The 21,461-nt window shown below is 33.4% G+C and overlaps 2 protein-coding genes across 6 annotated transcripts; one reads left to right on the top strand and one right to left on the bottom strand.

The window, feature by feature from the left end:
• The first annotated feature begins 237 nt into the window (after positions 1-237).
• Positions 238-3,184, top strand: LOC130613939 (uncharacterized). The gene is made up of 3 exons (XM_057435312.1): positions 238-506; positions 1,188-1,495; positions 2,212-3,184. The coding sequence occupies exons 2-3, from the start codon at positions 1,211-1,213 to the stop codon at positions 3,028-3,030; spliced, it is 1,104 nt and encodes a 367-aa protein (XP_057291295.1). The 5' UTR covers positions 238-506; positions 1,188-1,210; the 3' UTR covers positions 3,031-3,184.
• Positions 3,185-3,966: 782 nt separating this feature from the next.
• Positions 3,967-20,778, bottom strand: LOC130613938 (geranylgeranyl transferase type-2 subunit alpha-like). Of its 5 annotated transcripts, XM_057435308.1 has the most exons (15): positions 20,698-20,778; positions 20,513-20,623; positions 20,285-20,409; positions 19,487-19,665; positions 18,261-18,458; positions 17,516-17,599; positions 17,189-17,271; positions 16,820-16,927; positions 8,374-8,482; positions 7,043-7,109; positions 6,398-6,486; positions 5,699-5,827; positions 5,136-5,185; positions 4,933-4,965; positions 3,967-4,270 (listed from the first exon to the last, which is right to left on the bottom strand). In XM_057435308.1, exons 1-15 carry the CDS (start codon positions 20,698-20,700, stop codon positions 4,070-4,072), a joined length of 1,569 nt encoding a protein of 522 aa, XP_057291291.1. In that variant the 5' UTR covers positions 20,701-20,778; the 3' UTR covers positions 3,967-4,069. The 5 variants fall into 5 exon arrangements, with proteins under 5 accessions (XP_057291291.1, XP_057291293.1, XP_057291294.1 ...); XM_057435310.1 differs by lacking the exons at positions 6,398-6,486; positions 8,374-8,482; XM_057435311.1 differs by lacking the exons at positions 6,398-6,486; positions 8,374-8,482 and having other exon boundaries at positions 16,841-16,927.
• Between the last annotated feature and the right edge of the window lie 683 nt (positions 20,779-21,461).

The following is a 21,461-nucleotide window of genomic DNA, read 5'->3' as shown; positions in this document are numbered from 1 at the left end:
CTTTGTTATTTACGGGAATAAGGTATAGTTTGCTAGAGAACAGTGATCTTACGAATGTTGTGAGAAACTCCCAAAATACCCTTACTTTTTTTTGCTTGTGTTGTGACTACTTCGCCAGTGCTTAACCCCCTGGGTGTAGACATCCAGGCTGCACAAGAGATCATATGCTTATTCCAGCCTAGTGACGCCTTTGAGTGAAATTGTGATGTGAGATTTTTCTTACATGGCATAATCTTACCAAGACAGATTGTTTTAGGGCACAATATAAAAAGTCGACAAGAACAGAAAAAAAACTACAGTAAACACGGCTATTTAGCAATATATGAATAGAAAAACATATTCGACAACAGATACACTAAAACTTCAAAGAAGTGCTAAGTAGCAACAAATAGGTAAAAAAATGTCTTACGGAATTTAAAGAGAACATGTCGAAGAATCAAAAGGTGAAACTCAAAGCGTGAAAAAGGATTTCATTCTGATGTGAAGACCAGCGTGATAGCATCAAGGTATGTAATTTTTTTTTACAAAATGTACACACCCTCTAATTCGAACATGGAAGGATTCGAAAATTATGCTTGGTTTAACGAATATTTAAATTAAGTAGCGGAAAGCGTAGCGTTTTATAAAGTAAGAATTCCAACACTTTTGTATGACATACCAAATGTCCAAATTAACGGTATTCAGATTTGTACATAATATGCTTAAACAAAGTAAAGATGATGGAAATATTTCTCTATGAGAAACAAAGAGGAAAGTCGTTTAAATATGGGTTATATACAAATATTTTAACAAGAATGCGCCCCTTCGGTTTCTTCTTTTTTTTTTCTTATACACAGGAATAAATCTGTAAATGTGTTCTGATCTCTCTGTACAAAGGAAGGGAGAGAGTGTTCAAAGTTTTGTTTATATAACCCAATTATATGCATTGCACATGCACTCTTTTCTCCGACTTCTAATTTCCCCTGGCAAACCTAAGCCCCTGTTTTTTTCATGAGAAAGTATTGCGGATAGAATTCTTTCTGCAATGGGTTAAAATTTTCGCTATCTCTAGGAAATTCTATAAATGCTGTCAGACAAAGATTTGTCAAGTTGGGACAAGATGGTGCAGCAAAGTCGTCGACAGTCCATGTTCTTTATGTTTTTATACATTGTGTTTATTATTCGTCCATCTTTATTTACTTTTTTAGTACGAGAATAAAAAGTCGCAGCCATGTTAAAACAGTTGCTACTGGTTACATTGATTAGCATTTTACCTTATGTTAAATCACAGAATGAAAAAAATCGTTTGACAAGCAACTGCTTACATAATGGTTGTCCAATGTCAGGCGGATTGCATGTTGAAGATTTAGATGGCACTATCAAAAAAAATCTTCAGCCGACTGAATCTTTTGAAAATGTATTAAAGATTATGACTTATAACATCCATCAAAATAACGCAGACTGGGAGAAAAGGAAGACAGAATTGTGTGATTATTTTACACGAAGCCAACTCACTGTAAGTATATCTTCACAAGGCGTATGATGACTATTTTTTATTTCAAAGTTCATCTCCACGAACAATTACATGGGCTATTTCTATTTTAGATTTACGCATTTTGAATGTCAATGTTTAGAGTAGACTTAGAATCTAAGTTATGCTCTACATACAACATGTTATTCGGTAAAATCCAAATAACCTGTTCATTTTTTCCGAACGTTGAGGTCTTTGTGCGCTCCGACGTGGATTCGTAGTGCGGAGGTGCTAGAGTGCGACCAGCAAATTTTAAGCTTTGTCCACCTGGTCTTCCTGTGCGCAATTCTTTTTAGCCTGTCAGCTGTACAATATTGACCATTTGGCAATTTCAAAAAATAATTTTGTCTACGATTGTATAACGTAAATAAGCACCGCCATTTTACCTGTTTAAACATTGTCTAAACGAGACTTTTACCAGGTGCAAAATCCACAGGGTCTCCCGTTTGTTAAATTATACGCTATTTCGTGTGTCTGTAACACGACTTTTTTCTTTCAAACACAGACAGAATACGGGTATTATTAATATAGAGATACTAGTCGTTAATCTGTGGAAAAATCCAAGGGGGCGCCCGCCCTTTATATATCGCATTCTGTGTTTCAGTAACATGACGTTTTTTTCGCGCAAGAGCGATGTATAAGTCGTTAAAATCTATGTTGTTGCAATCATTGTGTTTAAGGAATCAATATTTATGTTTAAGGTATTCGGTTTACAAAACGTACGTGGTTATCAACTGAGAGATTTGAACTTATGTCTGAAAGGCTATGCAGTCGTCGCTAATCTTAAAAGTTATAATAACAAGGATGCAATGTATGACCCAATATACTACAAAATTTCTGAGAGAATAATCTTGGTGAAGAGTGGAACGTTTTGGTTGAGCAAAACTCCTAGTATATCTGGTTCAAAGTTATTAAATGCTAAAGAAGTCGGCGCATGCACGTGGGTACGACTCCAATTTGCGGAGCGATTAACACATAACACTTTTTCATACTCGGCGCAACCTTTAACACGAAAAGAAAGTTTCTTAGATCGCTTGTTAAGCTTGTTGAAAGTCTACACAGGTAAAATTAGCAGTACGGAACACAACCTTGGATTTTCAGCAATAAACGCAGCTCCACCACGGATAATGTACCAATGGTTCGACTTTTACGTAGCAGTAACTCAATTAGACTCGACGGATGAGGGTGTTGCTCAGCAACAAGCCAAAATATTAACGATGCACTTGAGAAATTCAGTCATGGACCGTCGACGATTTCCTTTAATTCTTATGGGTGATTTTGGGTGGGAAGATAACACGGACGTTTATAAGCACTTTACCAGAAAAGATTGGCTTCTTAATACCATGGCAACAGCAAAGCAGGTCTTTCCGGCAATGACCTTTGTTCAACCAAACTCCGTCAAAGAAAAATTGGTGGATTACATCTGGCAAAACAAGTTTATAACCATGTTTTCAGCGACAATGACCGATGTGGAAAACTATCATCGACCAGTATTCACTGCTTTACTGCCGAAGATTTAATCATTTATCTGTAGTTAATTTGTTTGAACTTACCAACCATCGTAAAAAAAAAGAGCCCTTCTCCTTTGAGAGTCGACTAAAACACCCTTATAATCTTTATAGTAATATATTTATACCATGGCATGCCATATAGAGTAAACGCACCCTCCATCCATGGCGTTGTTTTGATTTTCTCTTTCCTACCTCCGAACTTGCCTAAATGGCTTAAGTTTTTTCTCAAATTTTTTACCATATTTTCTGCACTGGATACCTTAAGTTAAATAAATTCGCGGACGCCATATCTGCTGTATTTAGCGTGGTGCTTTTACATTATGCTTTGCTTATAATTAAGTAGCTACTGCTGATGTGTTGATATCAGATAGATTTATGTATTTTAGCTTGATATTTTGTTTTCATTTAGCTATAGCTATAGCCTGGTAAGCATTTTGAAAGTTAAATTTACAAATTCAGAAGACACTGTTGACTAGCTTGATGATTAACAAAATTCTGAATTAAATGTTGTAAGGATAATTTTTGCAGGACTTATTTTTTAATTTTTTTTCAACAATTTGTAGAAATAAGTCTTAGAAAAAAAATTCATTCTATTATTCCTCAGTAAAATGTCTCTCGAAAACGTGAAATCCACAAGATATTCTTGAATTCGGATTCACAGAAAGAAATCCCACAAGTGTTCATATTTCTTGGAATCCCATTTTCAAAAATTAATCAAATATTCACTTATTTAGAAAGAAAAAATATGTTTTTTAGATCTGTCTCTGGCAAACCTATGAATTTCAATAATACCTTAACCGTATTCATTCAGGGGTGGGTAAGGGTATCCTTCAACAGAACTTTACAAAAAAAATTCTGGCGGAATTTTTTATCGCGTTTTTATGTGATAGTGACTAATACTTTATGAAATTCTGGTTTCTTGCGTTTTAAATATAAGCAAATAGGAAAGCATGTGACACAACCCTAATAGCACCATCTGCTGGATAAAAAAACCTAGCAGGTACTGTTCACAATTATATTTATTTACATTATATGTCTTTATTAAATATTAGACAGTGATATTTATTTTCCATTCTAACATACTCGACATCTCTTCAACGTTTTTATCGCCTACTTTATTGTTTTTGAGAATAATATTTTCAACACCAGGTAATAAACTACAGAACGAAATGTCTTTTAAACAATTATCAGATAAATCTATGGTTTCGCAGCTTGTGAAATATTGACTGTACGGAAATGATGTCAGTTCCTAAAAAAAAAAACCACAATGGTGAGCAATCATATTGTAGTTTGATTGCCAGATGGGCACGTTTTAATTAAAAGGAGGGTACGTTTTGACTAACAAGTGGGTACGTTTTGATAACAGGTGGGTACGTTTTAATTAACTAACAGAAGGGTACGTTTTGACTAACAGGTGGGCCAATTTAATTAACAGGTGGGCACGTTTTAATTAACTAACAGAAGGGTACGTTTTGATTAACAGGTGGGTACGTTTTGATTAACAGGTGGGTACGTTTTGATTAACAGGTGGGTACGTTTTGATTAAGCGTCGTGTTTGACCCAATTTAAAGGAACAAATATAGCAATGCAAGATTTAAAGGGACGTTTCTATGGTAACTACGTGAGATTATGCGTATGATTTTGTCAGACAATCTTTCTAAAAACAACAAAAGACCGCGTCACCGGCTCAGAGTTGGTTCTTTTTCGACTTTATGGGTGGTTTTAGTTTTTAATTTAGTACCCCTATCATTGTTTTAATTTTACCATTTTAGATGAACCAATTAGCAGACAGTCCAAAATCAAACTGTAATGTAAAAGAGATTTAACTGACGCTCGCGCTTCGAGCTCGTAGGAAGAAGCATTTGCGAAGTTATCTATCCGAGTAAATTATAAACAGCGTAATAAAATTACCTTTCCACTCAGATTGACAACGGTTAAATTATCCTGAAATAAGAAAATTTACAGTTTAATTGACGAATTTAAATTTCCTAATAGAACTGTTATCAATGAAAGTTCTGCAAAGGGGGTCCTAGTGCATTTAAAGCTCCAATTTGAGCTACGAAAGGAGCGCAAGAACAACATCCGTAATGAACCATAATAAAAAGAGAGATTACCTGTGTTTTCTTGAGTCGCTGAAGTTCATTCTCGATACGGTATTTACTCCCTAGAAGGAAATAGTAAAAATTGTTGATGTAGGGCTACGAAGACAGTAAAATGTTTTCTTCCTTTTTTTCCAAATATCGCTCCAAATAACATTTATGTTTTTCTTTACGCTAATTCATGTCAGCTCATCGTAGCAGCTGACAACTACAAGGGGAAAAAATATTGCTCAACAAGAACTACGGATTTTATTTATCCTTGTTTTGCGAATAAAAAGGTATTTTTTAACGATTCCCTACACTGCGATGGAAAAACTGCAAATTACCACATCCGTTATTTAAATTTGGTTAAGAACAAATTACTTATATTAAAGCAATATTAACATAATTAATATTACTAATTTAATTAATTTAATTAATTAATATTACTAATTTTTGCGCTTCTCCCCAAATTCGCGAAAATTAATACCCGCGAAAAATAAAACTTTTTTAAAAAGTAACCACGTAGGAGGGTGTCTACGTGTGGAGACACCACTAACCTCTCGTTAGTACATTGGTTTTTTTCAACACACACTTACTTAGATCTTTGTAATAACCAGCTCTCATAGAATCGGTTTTTATCAGTCTAGTAAGAAGTTCTTCGGTGTCTTTAATATATCCTTCACCGCCAAGTGCACGCATCAAGTAAATTATCGTGAGCATGGTCCCTGAAAAATAAAAACAACAGTAAATTTACTAAACTAATAATTCACTAAACTTTATACAACTAAATAGTCGAAAAACAATCGGGTAATGAAGCGTCCTTTTTTAGAATTTAAGGTTCAAAGTTTTAATAAATCCTGTTCTTATTAAATCTAAAATGTTATTCCTATTAAAACACATTACAAAACAAAAATTCAACTTGAACTTCATGGCCACCCTTTCGCAGAAACTTTTCTAAAAGTATTCCAGGGCTTTTTTCACCTTTTCCAGGAGTAATTTCGTTTAAAAAGAAAAGAAAAGAAATTCAAAAAATAAAAAAAAGAATTTTCCATAAATTAAAGAATAAAAACACCGAACGGGAACAAAAATACATTCAAAAACCAATATTCCTCCAGGCATTTCTCATTTTTGCAAATTTTAGCCGGTTTGTCCAGGAATATGTTCCAATTCTAGCAGATCCTCCCACCCAGATGAAGCACAGAATCATAAAAAAACCCAAAATGTTCACAAACTTTGAAAGCTATTTACAATCCACTTTACGTATTTACTCAAAATAAAAAAATGGTTAAAATTACATTTGTTTTCTGGTTCTTCTTCAAGCAACATTTTACACGACTCCAGTTCATTCTCCAAAACAGAAGTTTTGGCTGCAGTATGGGTATCACTAACAAAAAATATATTGTTTAAAATCTCCCGGTCGTCAAATGTCACGTAATAATTTAAAACCAATAACAAGTCTGTATTTCTCAGGGTAGTCATTATGTTTTGAAGGAAAACACGTCGTTCACCGGTCACCTCTTCATAAATAGGGGCTACATTTTTCGTAGAATCTTTGTTTTCTTACTTCAAACCTGTCACATTGTGTAATTTTATAAAAGTTTTTGCTAGTTTAGCTTTAGTTTGAATTAAATACTTATAGTTTTTGTTTAATCAAAGCTTCCTCTGTGAGTATTTGACCACGAAACGTCCGTGTTTTCCTGCAACCGAAAGTTGTACCATGTGACATTTCGAACAGGAGAATACTTGTATGAAACTAACTAGAAAAAGATGTGCAGAGACACCAACTGACCAAATGATAACCAAAACAGAAAGACAAGTAAAAACCTATAGATGTTAACAAAGTACACTGCGAAGTAGCGACTGTAAAGATTTAAAATTGAAATTTAACAATTTATAAATCAAAAAAGTATGCATCTTCCTAAAAAAAGTGTAATACCAACCTGAACATATTTTCATCGTCCGTTGATAAATTATCCACTGTCCAACACAACTGTGCACGGTTGCTTCCTAAAGAAATAAAAATTATTAACTTGTAAAGATGTAGTTCAAATCTTGTCAGCTTGTATATGTTTTGATAGCGAAATTTCCGTGAATATTAGGTTAGAACTAGTGGCATCACTTAAAAAAAATCACATTTAGAAGGATTTTTTCCCCTTCCTTAATTTTTTCTGGATGAAACACTATCAATGTAATGTTCACAAAAATTGTTTTTATGTCGGAAACACAACACTTAAGGTGGTGTAAAATGAAAATTATTTTTTTATATATATTCTTCTTGAATTTCGGGAGTATTGACAACATTATATAATTATCACCGAAAGCAACAGGCTTTAAAACAGCTTTTATTTTTACTGTTAGACGGAAAATTGAAGATATTAGTTGACTGTCCAATCACACATCTATTTTTCTTAAGACTTACTAATTTTTCCCTATTATCTACATGATGCTGTTAACACCTACATAGCAAAGTCAGTATGTATTCGTCAAAGCATGCAACAATGAAATGTTTTGGATTGAATGATTTAAATTCTTTTATCGATATTTTAACAAATTAGTATCGGGAGAGCTGTTTAGGGCATCCAGAATCATAGAATTTTGGTATATTTTTCCAGACGCCACCATTGGCCGTCCTCCGAAAGATTATCATGGAAGTTTTCAAATGCAGCTAACAGCTAATTTCTAGCTAACACCCTGCAGTTTCAAACAAAAACCCTTCAATAACAGGGAAGACGCGAAATATCGCGTAAGCACAATAATTCTATGTCAGCATAGAGTTAGACTTTCACTGAAAGAATCTCGAACTAATCTAGATTTTTAGACGTTAACAATTCTTCACTATAGATACTCAATTTGTTTAACAAAAGAACAAATTCAGACAGATTTTCTTGCTTTTGGAGTACAATTGAGAATCCCAGAACTTTTGCATAGCAGATGCAATTAAAAGATTAAAATTAGACGTTCAGACTCAAATTTGACATCATGTCCCTTAAAGAAGTGGCAAATTAGATGTTTCCAAATTAATTTTCAATGAACACAAACAGGAGAAAATCGAAAAATTTACATATAGCAATATTATTTAGACACGTTTAGAAAATCTAGGTTAAATCTCACAAAAGTTCGAAAAAACTTAATTGTAAAACCCTGACTTAGGTTTTCTTAAACAAAACATGTATAACAAAAAGAAGGCTTAATAGAAATAGCCCGGGGCAATGTTACCCACATAAATATGTTTGTTTACCAGAATTACAAAATAAATGAAACCAAGTATCACCTTTTGAGAGTGTTAGCTGGCAACACTCCGGACAGCTTTTCACTTCCGGAAAAGAAAGTTTTATTGTAATATCGTCGTCGAACTTTTCTAGTTCTGAAATCTTTGAAATCTGCTCCACGTTAAGGGATCGTCCACAAATTTCGTCTAAATTCGGCTCATTTTAAATCGTCTTGTAAATTTGTTTTGTTCGTCTTAACTCTTTCATACGAGACGATTTTTTGTGATAACATTGTAGTGTCTTAACCGTCTTAATTCGTCTCATATCGTCTCCTGATAGTCACAAATTCGTCTCCGAATATCATATTTTAAAAACAAATTCGTCTCCGAATCGTCTCATTTCGTCTATGAATTTTCTTAATTCGTCTCAAATCGTCTCAATTCGTCTCTGCTATAATAAATTCGTCTCAAAAGTTGAAAAATATTTTCGAACACTTCCGTGAGTTTAACACGAAACTTTAAAAATCTTGGCCAGGAGACCCAGCGTGATTTTGTTCCGTGAAAAAGAAATTATTCCATTGTTCTAGCGGAACGGCAGTGGCATAGCCTAGTTAACTAAGCTTTCTTCTTCAGTTGATAAAATGAGTTTCTCTCAAACTAAAGCTTAGACGCGAACGAATGACTCAGCGGAAACCCCGAGTTTAAATCGAACAATGTGACTAATCGCTTCGGAGGACATTTTAATTTATCTGTGAGTTGTTTACCAAGCTTGGTCAAATCTTACTTTGGTAAAAACTTTGTAGAATACTAATGTTTGTTAGGGTGAGTGAAACCACTCGCTGGAATATTCGGGATGAAAAGGGCTTTCCCCGATAATAATCACGTGAGCAGAGAACAATAGAATTAGCCAATCAAAAAGCGCGGCCAGATTTTGGCCGCAGAAAAATCGTTTGAGACCCAGCGTAATTTTCCCACCTTAACTACTCCGATTTCCCGGTGGTAAGAAAAATTACGCTGGGTCTCCTGGCTAGCAGTGGCACAGCTACTGATTAACTTAAGCTACATTGTTTGTACTCGTTCGATTGTTGAATGTTACGGTCTGTATATTTATCAAACTTGGCAACATTTTATCACAGCAAACTTCGTCGTTCGAAGCTGGAACTATGTTGTGGAAAAGCGAAACAAATCTCACAAAAAATATTATTATTGGTCGTGACAGATGGAATCTTGAGTTATTTTCGATATTTACTGGTAAGTATATCTGAAACTGAATTTAGCCATAAATATTCTTTAAGATTAGGATTCTTTAAATATGTTGTTAGGAAGGAATATATAGATATTAAATATAGATAGTTAGATGCGAAACATAGCTCGTCTTTACTGGGAGATATATTCGAAATGGCTGGCGTTCCTCCGCAAACGTCACATCATCGAAAAACATTAAAATTAGCCAATCAAAAATCGCCGAAAATTTTCTTGAGGTAGAAAATAGCCTTAACATGGTATTCATTAACTAAACGAAACCAGTACACAGATCAGGGATAAAAGCAAAATTTATGTCAAGATGTTTGTTCTCAGGTGTATTTAGGTGTATTTAGGTGTATTCTGCCTGTAATGGTTCGTACATTTCAGTATATTAGCTCTTTTTAACTTAATACATTTAAATGTTATGTTGGGGAGCTAAGAGAAACCGTCCTTTTCGAATTTTTCAAGAAGAAAAATGTAACAATTTTTATCTTCTGCTCTGTGTTCGAATCGTGATTCATTCATTGGTTTCAGAGGGTCAGAGCACACGTGCGAGTGAGTTGTCGTTTTTTTTATCAGTTTGATTCTTTTTTTAAGTATGTTATGAGAAACATAAACATGCTGAACCTATACCCGAAGAAAAGTTAAAATAGGGAGTTAATAAATTTTAGATATTTCTATTAACTATGATAAATCATAGTTAGAAATATCTAAAATTTATTTTGTAAGACATTTTATTTTGTAAGGGAATAAAAAAAGTGCGAGAATAAAAAAGCGCGGAATAAATTAGAACAAATTCTTTTTCAAACAATATTAAAATAAAAACTTAAAATACGAAGACAAGTCAGAATAAGGAGCTAAAAAATTTTATCTGAAATTTCCACGGTTTTAGGAAATCAATCATCTCAACATTTTACGTTATGCACGTTTTTTTTATAAGAAACCAGTCCATAAATACGTAGCTAAATACGTATGCAAAAACACTTTTACTTTGACCTTTCTGTGCCTAAGGTTTTTTATAGAATGCGAGAAAAAAAAAGTTCGGAACGTGAGAATTGACCTAAATAATTTCGTCTATTTATTTTATCAATCCGTGGTGTCCCTTATTTTCTGACTTGCCTTTCGACATTTTGAGTTAATGATTTCATTTAAATTGTTTTTTATATTATTTTCAAATTCCTCCTTATGCTCCTTCCTGGCCTTCTGCAAAATTATTCCCATTCTTCGTGGTGACAACACGTTTTTATTTTTGCCACCATTCAACCTGCCACCTGCTAATTCGGCAAGGGTGAAACGCTTACCCAGCTCTTTTTTAATTAACGCGGAGCATGGGTTAATTTTGCGTAGCGGGTTTTTTTTACCAACGGGTGGTGTGGCTTGCGGAGTTGCGACTTGCGGCCGTGCTTCAACATGCGTGGTCTCCATGCCCATGTCATCATGTTCTGTGGGCAAGAAAAGTAGCGGATCAAAATTATTTTCCAGCATCTCAACATAACTATTCGGTGGCTGGGTAATTGTTGCTGGCAAGGGCAATGGTTCCTGGTAAATTTTATTTTTAGCCTCGTATAAGTTTCTTTTTTTCATGATGTAACTCTCAAGCACAGCAGTTCTTGCGCTTATAGCGTCTACTTTTGTGTCCAACTTCTGACACAGGCCCAGTATCAAATCAGTGTTTCTTTTTGTTTCGTGGATTACCTGTGCCAGATTGTTGGACTCAAAATCGATTTCATGGTCGGCAATGTTAAAATTTGGAATGTTTTGAACACAATCAGCAATGAAAGAGCTTGTGGAGACGGTAGCAGGATCATTTTTTAAAGTGGACACGATTGACGGTAATTCTGGTGTGATATTAAAAAGAAAATTTTCCGGAGTCAAAAGATTAATGGCTGGCGAAGTTTTAGAAGGTGAATGATCAGGCGATGTTTTGGATGGTAAATGGTCAGGCAAGGTTTTAGATAGTGAAAGGCCTGGCAAGGTTTTATACGGTGAAAGGCTTTTGACTGCTTTGGTTGCAAATACCAAGTCCAAGGATTTTAGTTGATCACTTGGTAGGTGGCTCTCATCCGTAATCTCTTTGCTAGAATCTGCTACGCTATCTTCCACATTACCTGTGGGCTCTTCTTCACTGGCTTCCTCTTCACTGGCTTCCTCCATGTATTCGTACATGACCGAGTTGCCGCATCGTGTGGTAACCTTCGCAAAAAGTAAGTTTTGGAAAGTTTAAAAACTGGATAAGTCTAAATAAACGGGCTTTGGGAGATATTCTTTACCGGATAAACCTTTTGCTTATTAAATATGTGTTTTTAGTCTGAAATTGTTCTTATTTTATTCTTATTTTCAACAAATATCAGCCTTATTGTTCTAATAAAAATTAAATAATTGTTTCTTAGTAATTCTAGAGTTGCAATATATCTTTAAAAAAAACATGTGTTGTCAAAATTATGCATCATTCACGCGATACAATGCAACGTCTTCTGTATGAAATCGAATTCGAACGTGATAAAAAAAAGAAAACATAGAAAACAAAAACCATTTTTGCATACACTTTTCTTAATGTGACTATGATATGACAAAAATAGAATCTATTTACCTTTGCGTTAAATTCATCGTTAACATCAACAATGAACTTTGTTTTTCGAACCCTGTCAAAAATAATATGACCCATTTGTAAATATTTAGGGTGCTTGTATAACGGGAAGTTTTTTGAATTGATGGCATTCCTTGATACCAACGACCGTTTTAGAATTGGCATCCTCACATTGTTTGTGTCAAGCCAACAGTCGTACGATTTTGCATAGCCTGTCCAAGTAACTTTCAGCCTCTCCCCACTATTCTCTACGACTACAGCATTAAGCCAATGCCTAGTTTCGGGATCTAAGGCTTGGACTGAGGACTTAACTTTGTACTCCATCTAAAAGGACGCGTAGATAGCTATTTGTATACACTCTACATAAATAAGTATTTCTGAAAGACGGACTGTCTCGCGTCCAAAAAATATAAGAATATTGCTTACTTTTTCTTTATATCGCTACCACGTAAAATTATAACTATAGCTAGCTTGCTAGCTAGTTTTTACTATATATCGACGACAATTAAGAACAAATCTTTCAGCAACGTATCCAAAAGAAAACTTTATTAATATTAAGAACTTTTCCAAAAAAATATTAAATAATGTATATCATATAGCTATAGCTAGTCTCCACTCTAAGCTAAAACCCTTGGTTTACACTGTTCGCGCCTTTTTATCGAAATAATCCTGCAATCTCGTCCCCAGATCTTTTTGCGCTTTGTCTTTTGGAAAACCGCTTGGAAAAAAACGCGGATAAAGGGCGTTTTTGGTCTATGACGCCATCGAAATTTTTCAGAAAAGTTGAATTCTGCGTTTTACTTTACATATAATATGGTGCCCAATAAATTATGCCAGATTCTTCATAACTTGAGATATTGAAAATGACCCCGAAATAAAAAAGGACTGGCCTTAAGTAGCCCGAGTAGCAAATATGTCCATTAATGGTCCATTAACCTCATGTGTCGGGTTTTGTCTGCTTCTGAAAAAAAAGCGTATCTGCAGCCATGATTGCAGACATCATATTTTGTTGTAAGGCAGGGCATGATGCGCGATGCACTAGAAATATTTCGGCATAGTTGTGACTGTACCATCTCGATGAGCGTTTTATAGTGACCTGCAAAAAAATCACTATGTTGTGGTGTTGGACACGTGCCTCCAAATTCTCTTATCACGTCTAAAAATTGGTTCTTCCGAAGTGGCAAGGATGAGCAATGGTCACAATCTGTGCTAGTACAACGTACAAACTCAATTTGATACGCTTTCCTCGTACAATGCTTCACGAAAAAGCGGTATTTCTGTTGTAGCTCTGTAAATTCAACAGAAGATTTTATCGATTTTCTGGATGCAACACAAAATCTTTTGATAGTATCGTGCGCGCACTTGATATCCTTCAGCAACGGATTTGTAGATAGGAAGGTTTCTACTTTTATTGGAAAACCATCATATATTTTATTGTTCCAAAACTTTGAGCAAACCGTTGCAGCATTGTCGAGGACGTTTAACCATTTTTCAGAATCATTTGGATTAGGTGTTTTTCCATCAACCTCAACGGGAAGCGTTACTCCTACCAGCTGCTGGGTGAGGAAAGACCAACATCTTTCTATAGGATTAAAACGGGAGTGCCCCGGAGCGTAACATTGAACGATCAAACAATCTAAACGTAAATTCAACCACAAATAACCCAACGACATCAGGTTAACTACTGCTTTTGTTGACCAGTCGGGGCCTCCATCTGCAATTGCAACGACGTTATAAACATTTTTAATTTTTTTTTCTTGTTGCAAAAGATGAAGAAGATAGTTTACATGCATGACGTTGGTGGCTTCTACTAAACGTGAAGGATATAAATGTATGAAAAGCGGACCTTTACGGGACCATTTGATTTTGCTTCTACCAACTTTGTCCTTGGTTCTTTCTGATTTTAGGACCAGAAAACTGCTTCCTTCAGACAAAGACCTTTTTCTATTTATTTTTAAAGGCTGGCGGGTTGGAGATAATGAGCGTGATCTTGTTATTCTCACCTTTAATTGTTGATAACCTGCTGGGGTTAATTTACTATTCGGATAGGGGAAGTCGTGGTCATTGTAAATGGGAGCCTCATTTTCGATGTGATAACGTCGGATTTGCGCACGTCTACTCGTGGCGGGAATACCAACATCCACCTTGTTTTTGTTGTCAACTGACAAGGAGATTGTGTTTTCATTGCATAACTGCGCTAACTCATTAACCAAGTTAACTTGGGAGCAAGAAAAATGAAAATCTTCATGGATCTTTTTTTCTCCCGTGTTGCGCTTGGGCGGAACACGTGCATCAACCAACGATTTGTGACGCTTGCTCGAAGTGGTTTTTTTTCTCCTCGGTCTCATGAGGTAATGCACTGCGCTCTTACTCACATTTAACCCGAGCGTACTTTTTATGTGAGAGACAATATCTTTTAAGCTTACACCATTTGTGTACATAATACTGTCTCTGCGCCTCAAATGGGCCTCGGCCGAGTTCTGACTTATGTAGGATGCGATACATGGAACCAAGCCCGGATGTTGCTCGTGTAGCGCTGGTCTGCCTCGTTTTTTTGAAGCTAAAATAAGAAAAAGACTATTCTATAAATGCAAATAATGACGCGAGTGATTACTAAACAAGTTTATTAATGTTTATTTAGTAAAATCTGACTTGAGGCTGGCTATTCTTACTTTTGAGACTTTCAGTCTGTTTTATTCTTATTTTGTTCTTAATAGTAAGAACACGACTTCAGAATTTAGCCTCTATTTGTTCTTATTGATATATTTTTCCCAAAGTTTCTGAAATTTATGTATTTATATACATGAGATAATATGTTTAAGTCCAGCACAAAATATAAAAAATTCAAGCAAACAAAAAAAGATTACTGGAATACATTATTTTGTTCTTATAATCTGTGAAGGAATTCAGGTTGAGTACGTTTTTAATATGTTCTTAATTATTGGCAAAATCTCAGCCTCAACGCTCTTAAAAACGCAGTTTTTATAAAACAAATCGCGTATTGAATTGACAAAATTGAAGGCTAAAGGAAAAAAGTTTATCCATTTGATTTTTTTTTGTGATAGTTTACAAAAAATGATTCAAATCTTAATCCATGGGCACTAGGCTGCTCAACTGAGTGTCTAAACAAGCGGCTATCTAATTTGTCTGAAATCATTTTACGTAATGCAACCGCACGTCACACAGTTTTTTTGCGGAACATTATTTGCTTCTGACAAGCCGTTTCTGTCACATAAAATTGTTAATAATTTTTTTTTTGCAATGTGCAGCCCACCATAATCAATTGTATAAGTATAATTATACATTAAGTTAATATAACAGTGCAAGTTGACAAAAATAATAAAGCAAAAATAGTTTTTTTTCGTAATTTTCAGAAGCAATATCGCAACAAACTTCAATTGCTATTATTTACTTCTTATGCTCACACCGGCATGTGCGAAGAGAAAAGTTAAAATAGTGAGGTTTTTCGAATATTTGTGTGTTGTTGGTAAAAAAACAACAAATCTTTTAAAGATTTTGTATCATCGAGCTTTAAATTTACGAATAAAGAAAATATATAGTTTTATAATTATAGTAGTTTTTTTCTCATGACTACGGAAAAATCACAAGATAAATTGGGCAATTATATATTTTTTTGTTTTCAAGACCGTTGCTGAAAATTTTACGACGAGATAAAAATAAATATTTACCGCATTGTAAAATTTCGTTGATGTAATCTTCATTTTCATCATCGGACAAAGAATCGTCCGTAAACAACCAATCTAGGTCGCTGTCGCTATCTGAAATATCTGAATACATTAAAACCACTTTAAAAAACACTAGCTTTTTAAATAAATTTTCGTGTTTAAGAAACCCTGTCGTCTTAGTTCGTCTCAATTCGTCTCCGTGATTTTACCGCAGCGTCTTAATTCGTCTCAATTCGTCTCCGTGATTTTACCGCAGCGTCTTAATTCGTCTCAATTCGTCTCCGTGATTTTACCGCAGCGTCTCAATTCGTCTCAATTCGTCTTAAAATATTTTGTTCCACTTTTTTTATTCTGAGACGAATTGACAAAATATCGTCTCCTGATATTTATGAGACGATTTTTAAATCGTCTCAATTTCAATTAAGAACAAAACGAGACGAATTTTTTTTAACTTTTTCGTCTTATAGCGTCTCGTTAATGGGACGAAATTTGTGGACGATCCCTAAGTAAAACAAATATGAGAACAAAATTTGCCCCTTTTTATTTTGAATCCCCAAAAAACTTTGAGTTTTATTAAAGAAAAATTAGGAAATTTAGTACCTAAAAATCAATTACAATGTTATTAAAGTCGCTCGAAAAAAACAAGCAAATAAGCAAATAAATGATAGGAAGTCATTTTCGCACCTGCCCACACGAATATTTTGAAATGATCATCATTTAAAACGTTTATTTCAGCAATGATTACTTTACATTTATTTTAATTTAAACGCCTGACTTTACTTTAGCAAAACAATAAAATCAAAAAGAAAAAAAAAACACTTGTTAAAATTTAAAAGGTATTTTTCTTCATTTTTTGCCTGTTCACAAGATCTTTTTTAACTGATCATTAAAATAATTGTGCATAAACGTTGAGGTAAACAGAAAAAACATTTTATTAAGGCCTAATAACTAATCAATACCATAAAAGAAAATTAGGCTAGAAAAAAGATACCCAAACACAACTGGCAATTACATTGGCACCATTATGTAAAGACTCTATCGATTTCCATTGAATGTCTTTTGTTTCATTATTCATTGTGAAACTGTTACATAATGCTATCTAAAGAAGTAAAAGAAAGCTACAGAACTAACACTGTTTCATATTAAGCCTACACATTTCACAATACTATTTTGCAGAAAAAATGTCACGTCATTTATTTCTTTGTTAAAAAAATAGGTCACTCCCTTCAAGGCCACAGCCGCTATGAGGCAGGAAGCTAAATGGAGAAACAGACACAGAGAAAGATGACGATTGACAATACTTTAACTATAAGTCCAGCTGTTAAAACAAAACTTTACCAATCAACAAGAAACAACTTACATTGACAGGTAATGAAAAACTAGCAATAACAGTGGAAGATGAGCGAAGCAAAGATAATGACAATAACCGAGGTGCTTGGGGTTCTAACAGAAATAAAAATGTTTTTTCATACCTGCAAAAATGCAATCTCAGTAGAATTTCATTGTGCTTTTGTGCACAACAAGAGAGTAACATCAAATATGTGCATGCATAAGTTGGCATATTTCATTGCTTATAAGCACAATAAAATATCACAAACAATGTTATGATAATATTGTAGTTTAGTTAAATAAAAAATGTTAAAATAAAGGACTAAAAATATTTCATAAACAAATAAATAAAATATACTTCTTCCAAGTAGCCAGCGTTGATAAAACCATGCACTTTGATCATTGGGATCGGTAAAAAAAGCATTTTGAGCCAATTCGAATTCTAAAGAAGAAACAACAGAAGTTATTTTTTAATAATTTGATTCAAAAGTAAATACAAACATTTCTATATTATTTATATCTGTGTATTCGAATACGCAAAAATCTACATAGTATACTTCCACTAAATCGAACCTTCTTTTTTTTCAACAATTTTTTTTGCATGGTAAAAATACACTGAAAAGTTCTCCTAAGTGACTTCCCAATTCAACAAATCATAATTGAAAACCTTCATATTCCAAAACGTTTATTTTTCTGTCATATAGAACATTTTAAAGAATTTTCCAACATTGTTGATAATTATTGGCAATATCAAATGGTGTATTTTTTTCAAAATAATAGATTTTGAAATTTCAGAAGAGAATATATTTAAGCATTTTGTACATTTTTTAAAAGTTACAATTTAAATGCACAAATACCAGAGCCACTGCAATGGCAAAATTTGTGCAATTTTTTTGTTTCTTTGAGTGTTTAAATAAGAGCATGTTCTTTAAAGAATAGTTAGTAAATAAATGTTTTAGAAGATGGCTTTACAAAGAGAGGGGGTATTCCAGCCACTAACACAATTTAATCATGCAAATTAATATAGCGCAGTGCTTTATTACAGGTTAATCTAAGTCTATAGACTAAATTAAACACAATCTACATATACATCTATTGCATACCTTTCAAAAGAGTGTCTTCAGCAACTCTGTCAGGCTGATTCGGATCAGGATTGATTAAAGGTAACAGCTTACTTCGATTATGCCAAGCAGAATAATTTGAGAAGTTTTCACTTATTTTCTTTGTCGTGAATTGAAACTCATCCTCGGGAGCAATCATTGAGTTTTTAACCACAAACCTTCTGTAATCCCAACAGTGAACTGCAATAAGAAAAGCATAAATGTAAAAATAAAGTAAGTTGGACTAATTGCTAATCATAATAAATATTAGTTTTTCTTAAACAGTAGGAATTGTTTAAGTTACTTTTATAAATTATGATATTCTTATTAAGTTACTAATCGCTAGCTCGTCAAAAATTTCTCAGAATCGCTTATTTTACGATTTTCAGCTTCAATATTTTGTTTTAATTTCTTCTAAAAGTGGCATTGGCATTTAGAGTGAAGCTTAATGACATAATAAATGAAAAGCTTTTGTTTTACAATAATCTTAAAAGTTTCAAGAGCATTTCCTGCAGAGCAGAATGAAATAAACAGAAAGGCTTCTGATTCTAATTTTAAGTACGTTCCATGCATACTTAAATGTTTACACCTTATGATAGAAAATTTGTTCTGTTGAAGAAAACGTTTAATTTTTTCTATGCATTTTTATCAGAACCACCAGGTAGCAAATTATTTAGCCAATTAAATTATTTTATGAAAATTGTGCAATGTGTACATACTTTCTGTATTAAATGTACACAAAATAGGAGGTTGAAACTAATGGCAGGGAATGTTCTGTTTTTATCTGTTTTCTTAGTGGAAAAACTTCTTGAAGTGGAAAAAGAGCTTTAGCTAAATATAGTTAGGCTGACATAAACATTCATAAAAAGTCTGGGCACAAAGGTGCAAATAAGACTAAATCTTACTGCATGTGATCTAATTTTTTTTGCATAATCAGCCATCTTCTCCTATGTCATTTTTATGAGCAATAATATATTTTAGCAAAAAATGACTTACATGCATAGCTAAATTTTTATTCTAAATATCCAAAGTAAAATAAAGATCTGGTTGAAAAATAAAGATTGTATTAGAAAATAAAACATAAAAAAACTGGGTCATTGTCAGAATAAAAAATGTCTCAGAATGTCTTGTTGTACTTGTTAAGAAATATAAGCCTTAATTCAAAACAAGATTCTCCTGGCAATCATATCTTGTGAACTAAACATATACTAATTTTATTCATAACTTACAGTTTCTTTCATCGTACTCTAGAAAGAGATTGCAGAGACGTAATTCTTCATGCCAATCAGGTTTCTCCATTGTCAGCATAACAAATTGACGTTGATTCCAGACACCATATGACTTTGGATTTACATGCAAGCAACTCTGAAGAAACTTAAGTTCCATGTGAAGTAGTTTATCAATATTCCTAAAGTCGAAACTTAAAACTATAAATATGTATTTAAAACTATTATCGTTCAAAGTATTTACACATGCAAGCAAGCCAGGGTAATTTTTTTGTACATGTTTAATTATTATTTCATAATGAAGTTTAAAAGTTACTTTAACACTTTATGCTCATGGTTTTGATGATTTTGCATAAAAAAATGTTTTTAATAATTGACATATTGTTGGAATTGGGTACAGACCTATCTTTATTACAGCTTAAAATTTGTTTTTATGCCTGTTTACATCTTAAACTAACATTTCTTTTTAAGACATAGACAATACAATTAGTGTGTTCTTCATCAAGAGCACTAAGGTAAATCAATAAACCCAAATTGTCTGCTTGCATAATTAAAAAAATTAACAATAAAAGTATTAGCATTTTAGATCTATACTAATAAACAAGGCTTTTATATTAAAATTTATATTATACTCTGACATCTACCCTAATTCAAATTTGAAGAAATATTTAAATAACCCCTAGCCTTTAGTTTGCTTCAAAATTTAGCCATTACAAAATTAGAAGAATACATTCCTCCTTGTTCACTCAAGCTTATTATCTTTGACAAATACTAAATAAAATAATATATGAATATACATACTCTTGTTTCTGCATTTCAACAAATATTTCTTTTCTTATATTCCATAAGGTGTAGACATCCGGATTCCCTGACAATAGCTTCTCACTTAATTTCAAAGTTGCTTCAAACTCATCTTTCTTGCCTCTCTAAAACAAAACAAATATTTAGTCCCTTAATAAGGCACTTTTAGTAGGAAAATATTCAATGTTTAAATTTTTAAACAACTGATTACTATAAAGGAAACCATACTTTCTCAAAAATGCCTTTCATTAACTGTAGAAATATTGCAGATTTCTTTTCCCTTTCTTTGCGTTTTTCTTCTTGCTGTTCTGCAGTTGTTTTCACTTTCAACCGTCCATGCTAAAATAAATATATATTATAAAACTAATAATATGATTTATTGTTGCCACCAATAATAATTGAAATGAACAAACCATTTTATGTACTTGATTTTTCTGAAAGTTGTCTGTTATATTTCTTTACTAAAATATATAGCTAGTTAATATACTGGAGTTATATTTAGGCCTTTTTTGAAATATCCAGGGTTCACATGCTTTTTTATAGCCTTTAAATGAGCTTTACCCGAAAAAGCCTACATTCACTTTAAAAATTAAAAATATACTTTGTAGTTGTATTAAAGCATGTATGTTTTATTTTAGAACCCTATGTGAACTTACTAAGTCACTAAAACACAGAGTTAATGTCAACACTAGGAGGATACAGGTCCACATTACTTCGTTTATTAACAGGAAGTGTGTGGGTTAAACATGCCTTTCCTAGTGACAGGAGTGTTCATTAACAATTTATTAACAGCAGGGCATCAAGTCTTGTATCCCAAGAGTTCTGCACATAACTTTGACACAAAACCTAATGGCAAATATACTGCTCATGATCAAACTTTGCTGAAAGTTTTTTGGCATACAGTTGAAACCGTGATTTTGCATTTTGGGAATAATTCGTACAAGTTAAGGAATAATTCTGGCAAATTTGGCAGTTATCACCCAAAAAGTGCAAATTTAATTCAAAAGTCACCCAAGTTGACCCTCATATATATGAGTGTTTTTGGAGAGTCTGCAATATCCTCCTCTGTTTTGGATATTTTAGATCTATATTTGTGGTTGGGAAGCAAAATTGCGAATAAAAGACCACCAACATAGAGGTAAACAGTCACATTTATTTTTTTTATCCATAAAAAAGC

The sequence above is a fragment of the Hydractinia symbiolongicarpus genome, chromosome 11 (genome assembly GCF_029227915.1).
Source record: "Hydractinia symbiolongicarpus strain clone_291-10 chromosome 11, HSymV2.1, whole genome shotgun sequence".
Taxonomy (NCBI): Eukaryota; Metazoa; Cnidaria; class Hydrozoa; order Anthoathecata; family Hydractiniidae; genus Hydractinia; species Hydractinia symbiolongicarpus.
Note: the sequence above shows the minus strand (reverse complement) of the source record. Positions and strands in the feature narration are given on the sequence as shown.

Excerpts from the sequence above, each read along its gene's own strand:
- LOC130613938 (XM_057435307.1), bottom strand. The coding sequence starts at position 15,940 with ATGTATTCAGATATTTCAGATAGCGACAGCGACCTAGATTGGTTGTTT. Across the intron at positions 14,703-15,831 it reads CAACGAAATTTTACAATGCG|CTTCAAAAAAACGAGGCAGA; the intron begins GTAAATATTTAT and ends TTCTTATTTTAG.
- LOC130613939 (XM_057435312.1), top strand. The coding sequence starts at position 1,211 with ATGTTAAAACAGTTGCTACTGGTTACATTGATTAGCATTTTACCTTAT. Across the intron at positions 1,496-2,211 it reads TTACACGAAGCCAACTCACT|GTATTCGGTTTACAAAACGT; the intron begins GTAAGTATATCT and ends TTTATGTTTAAG.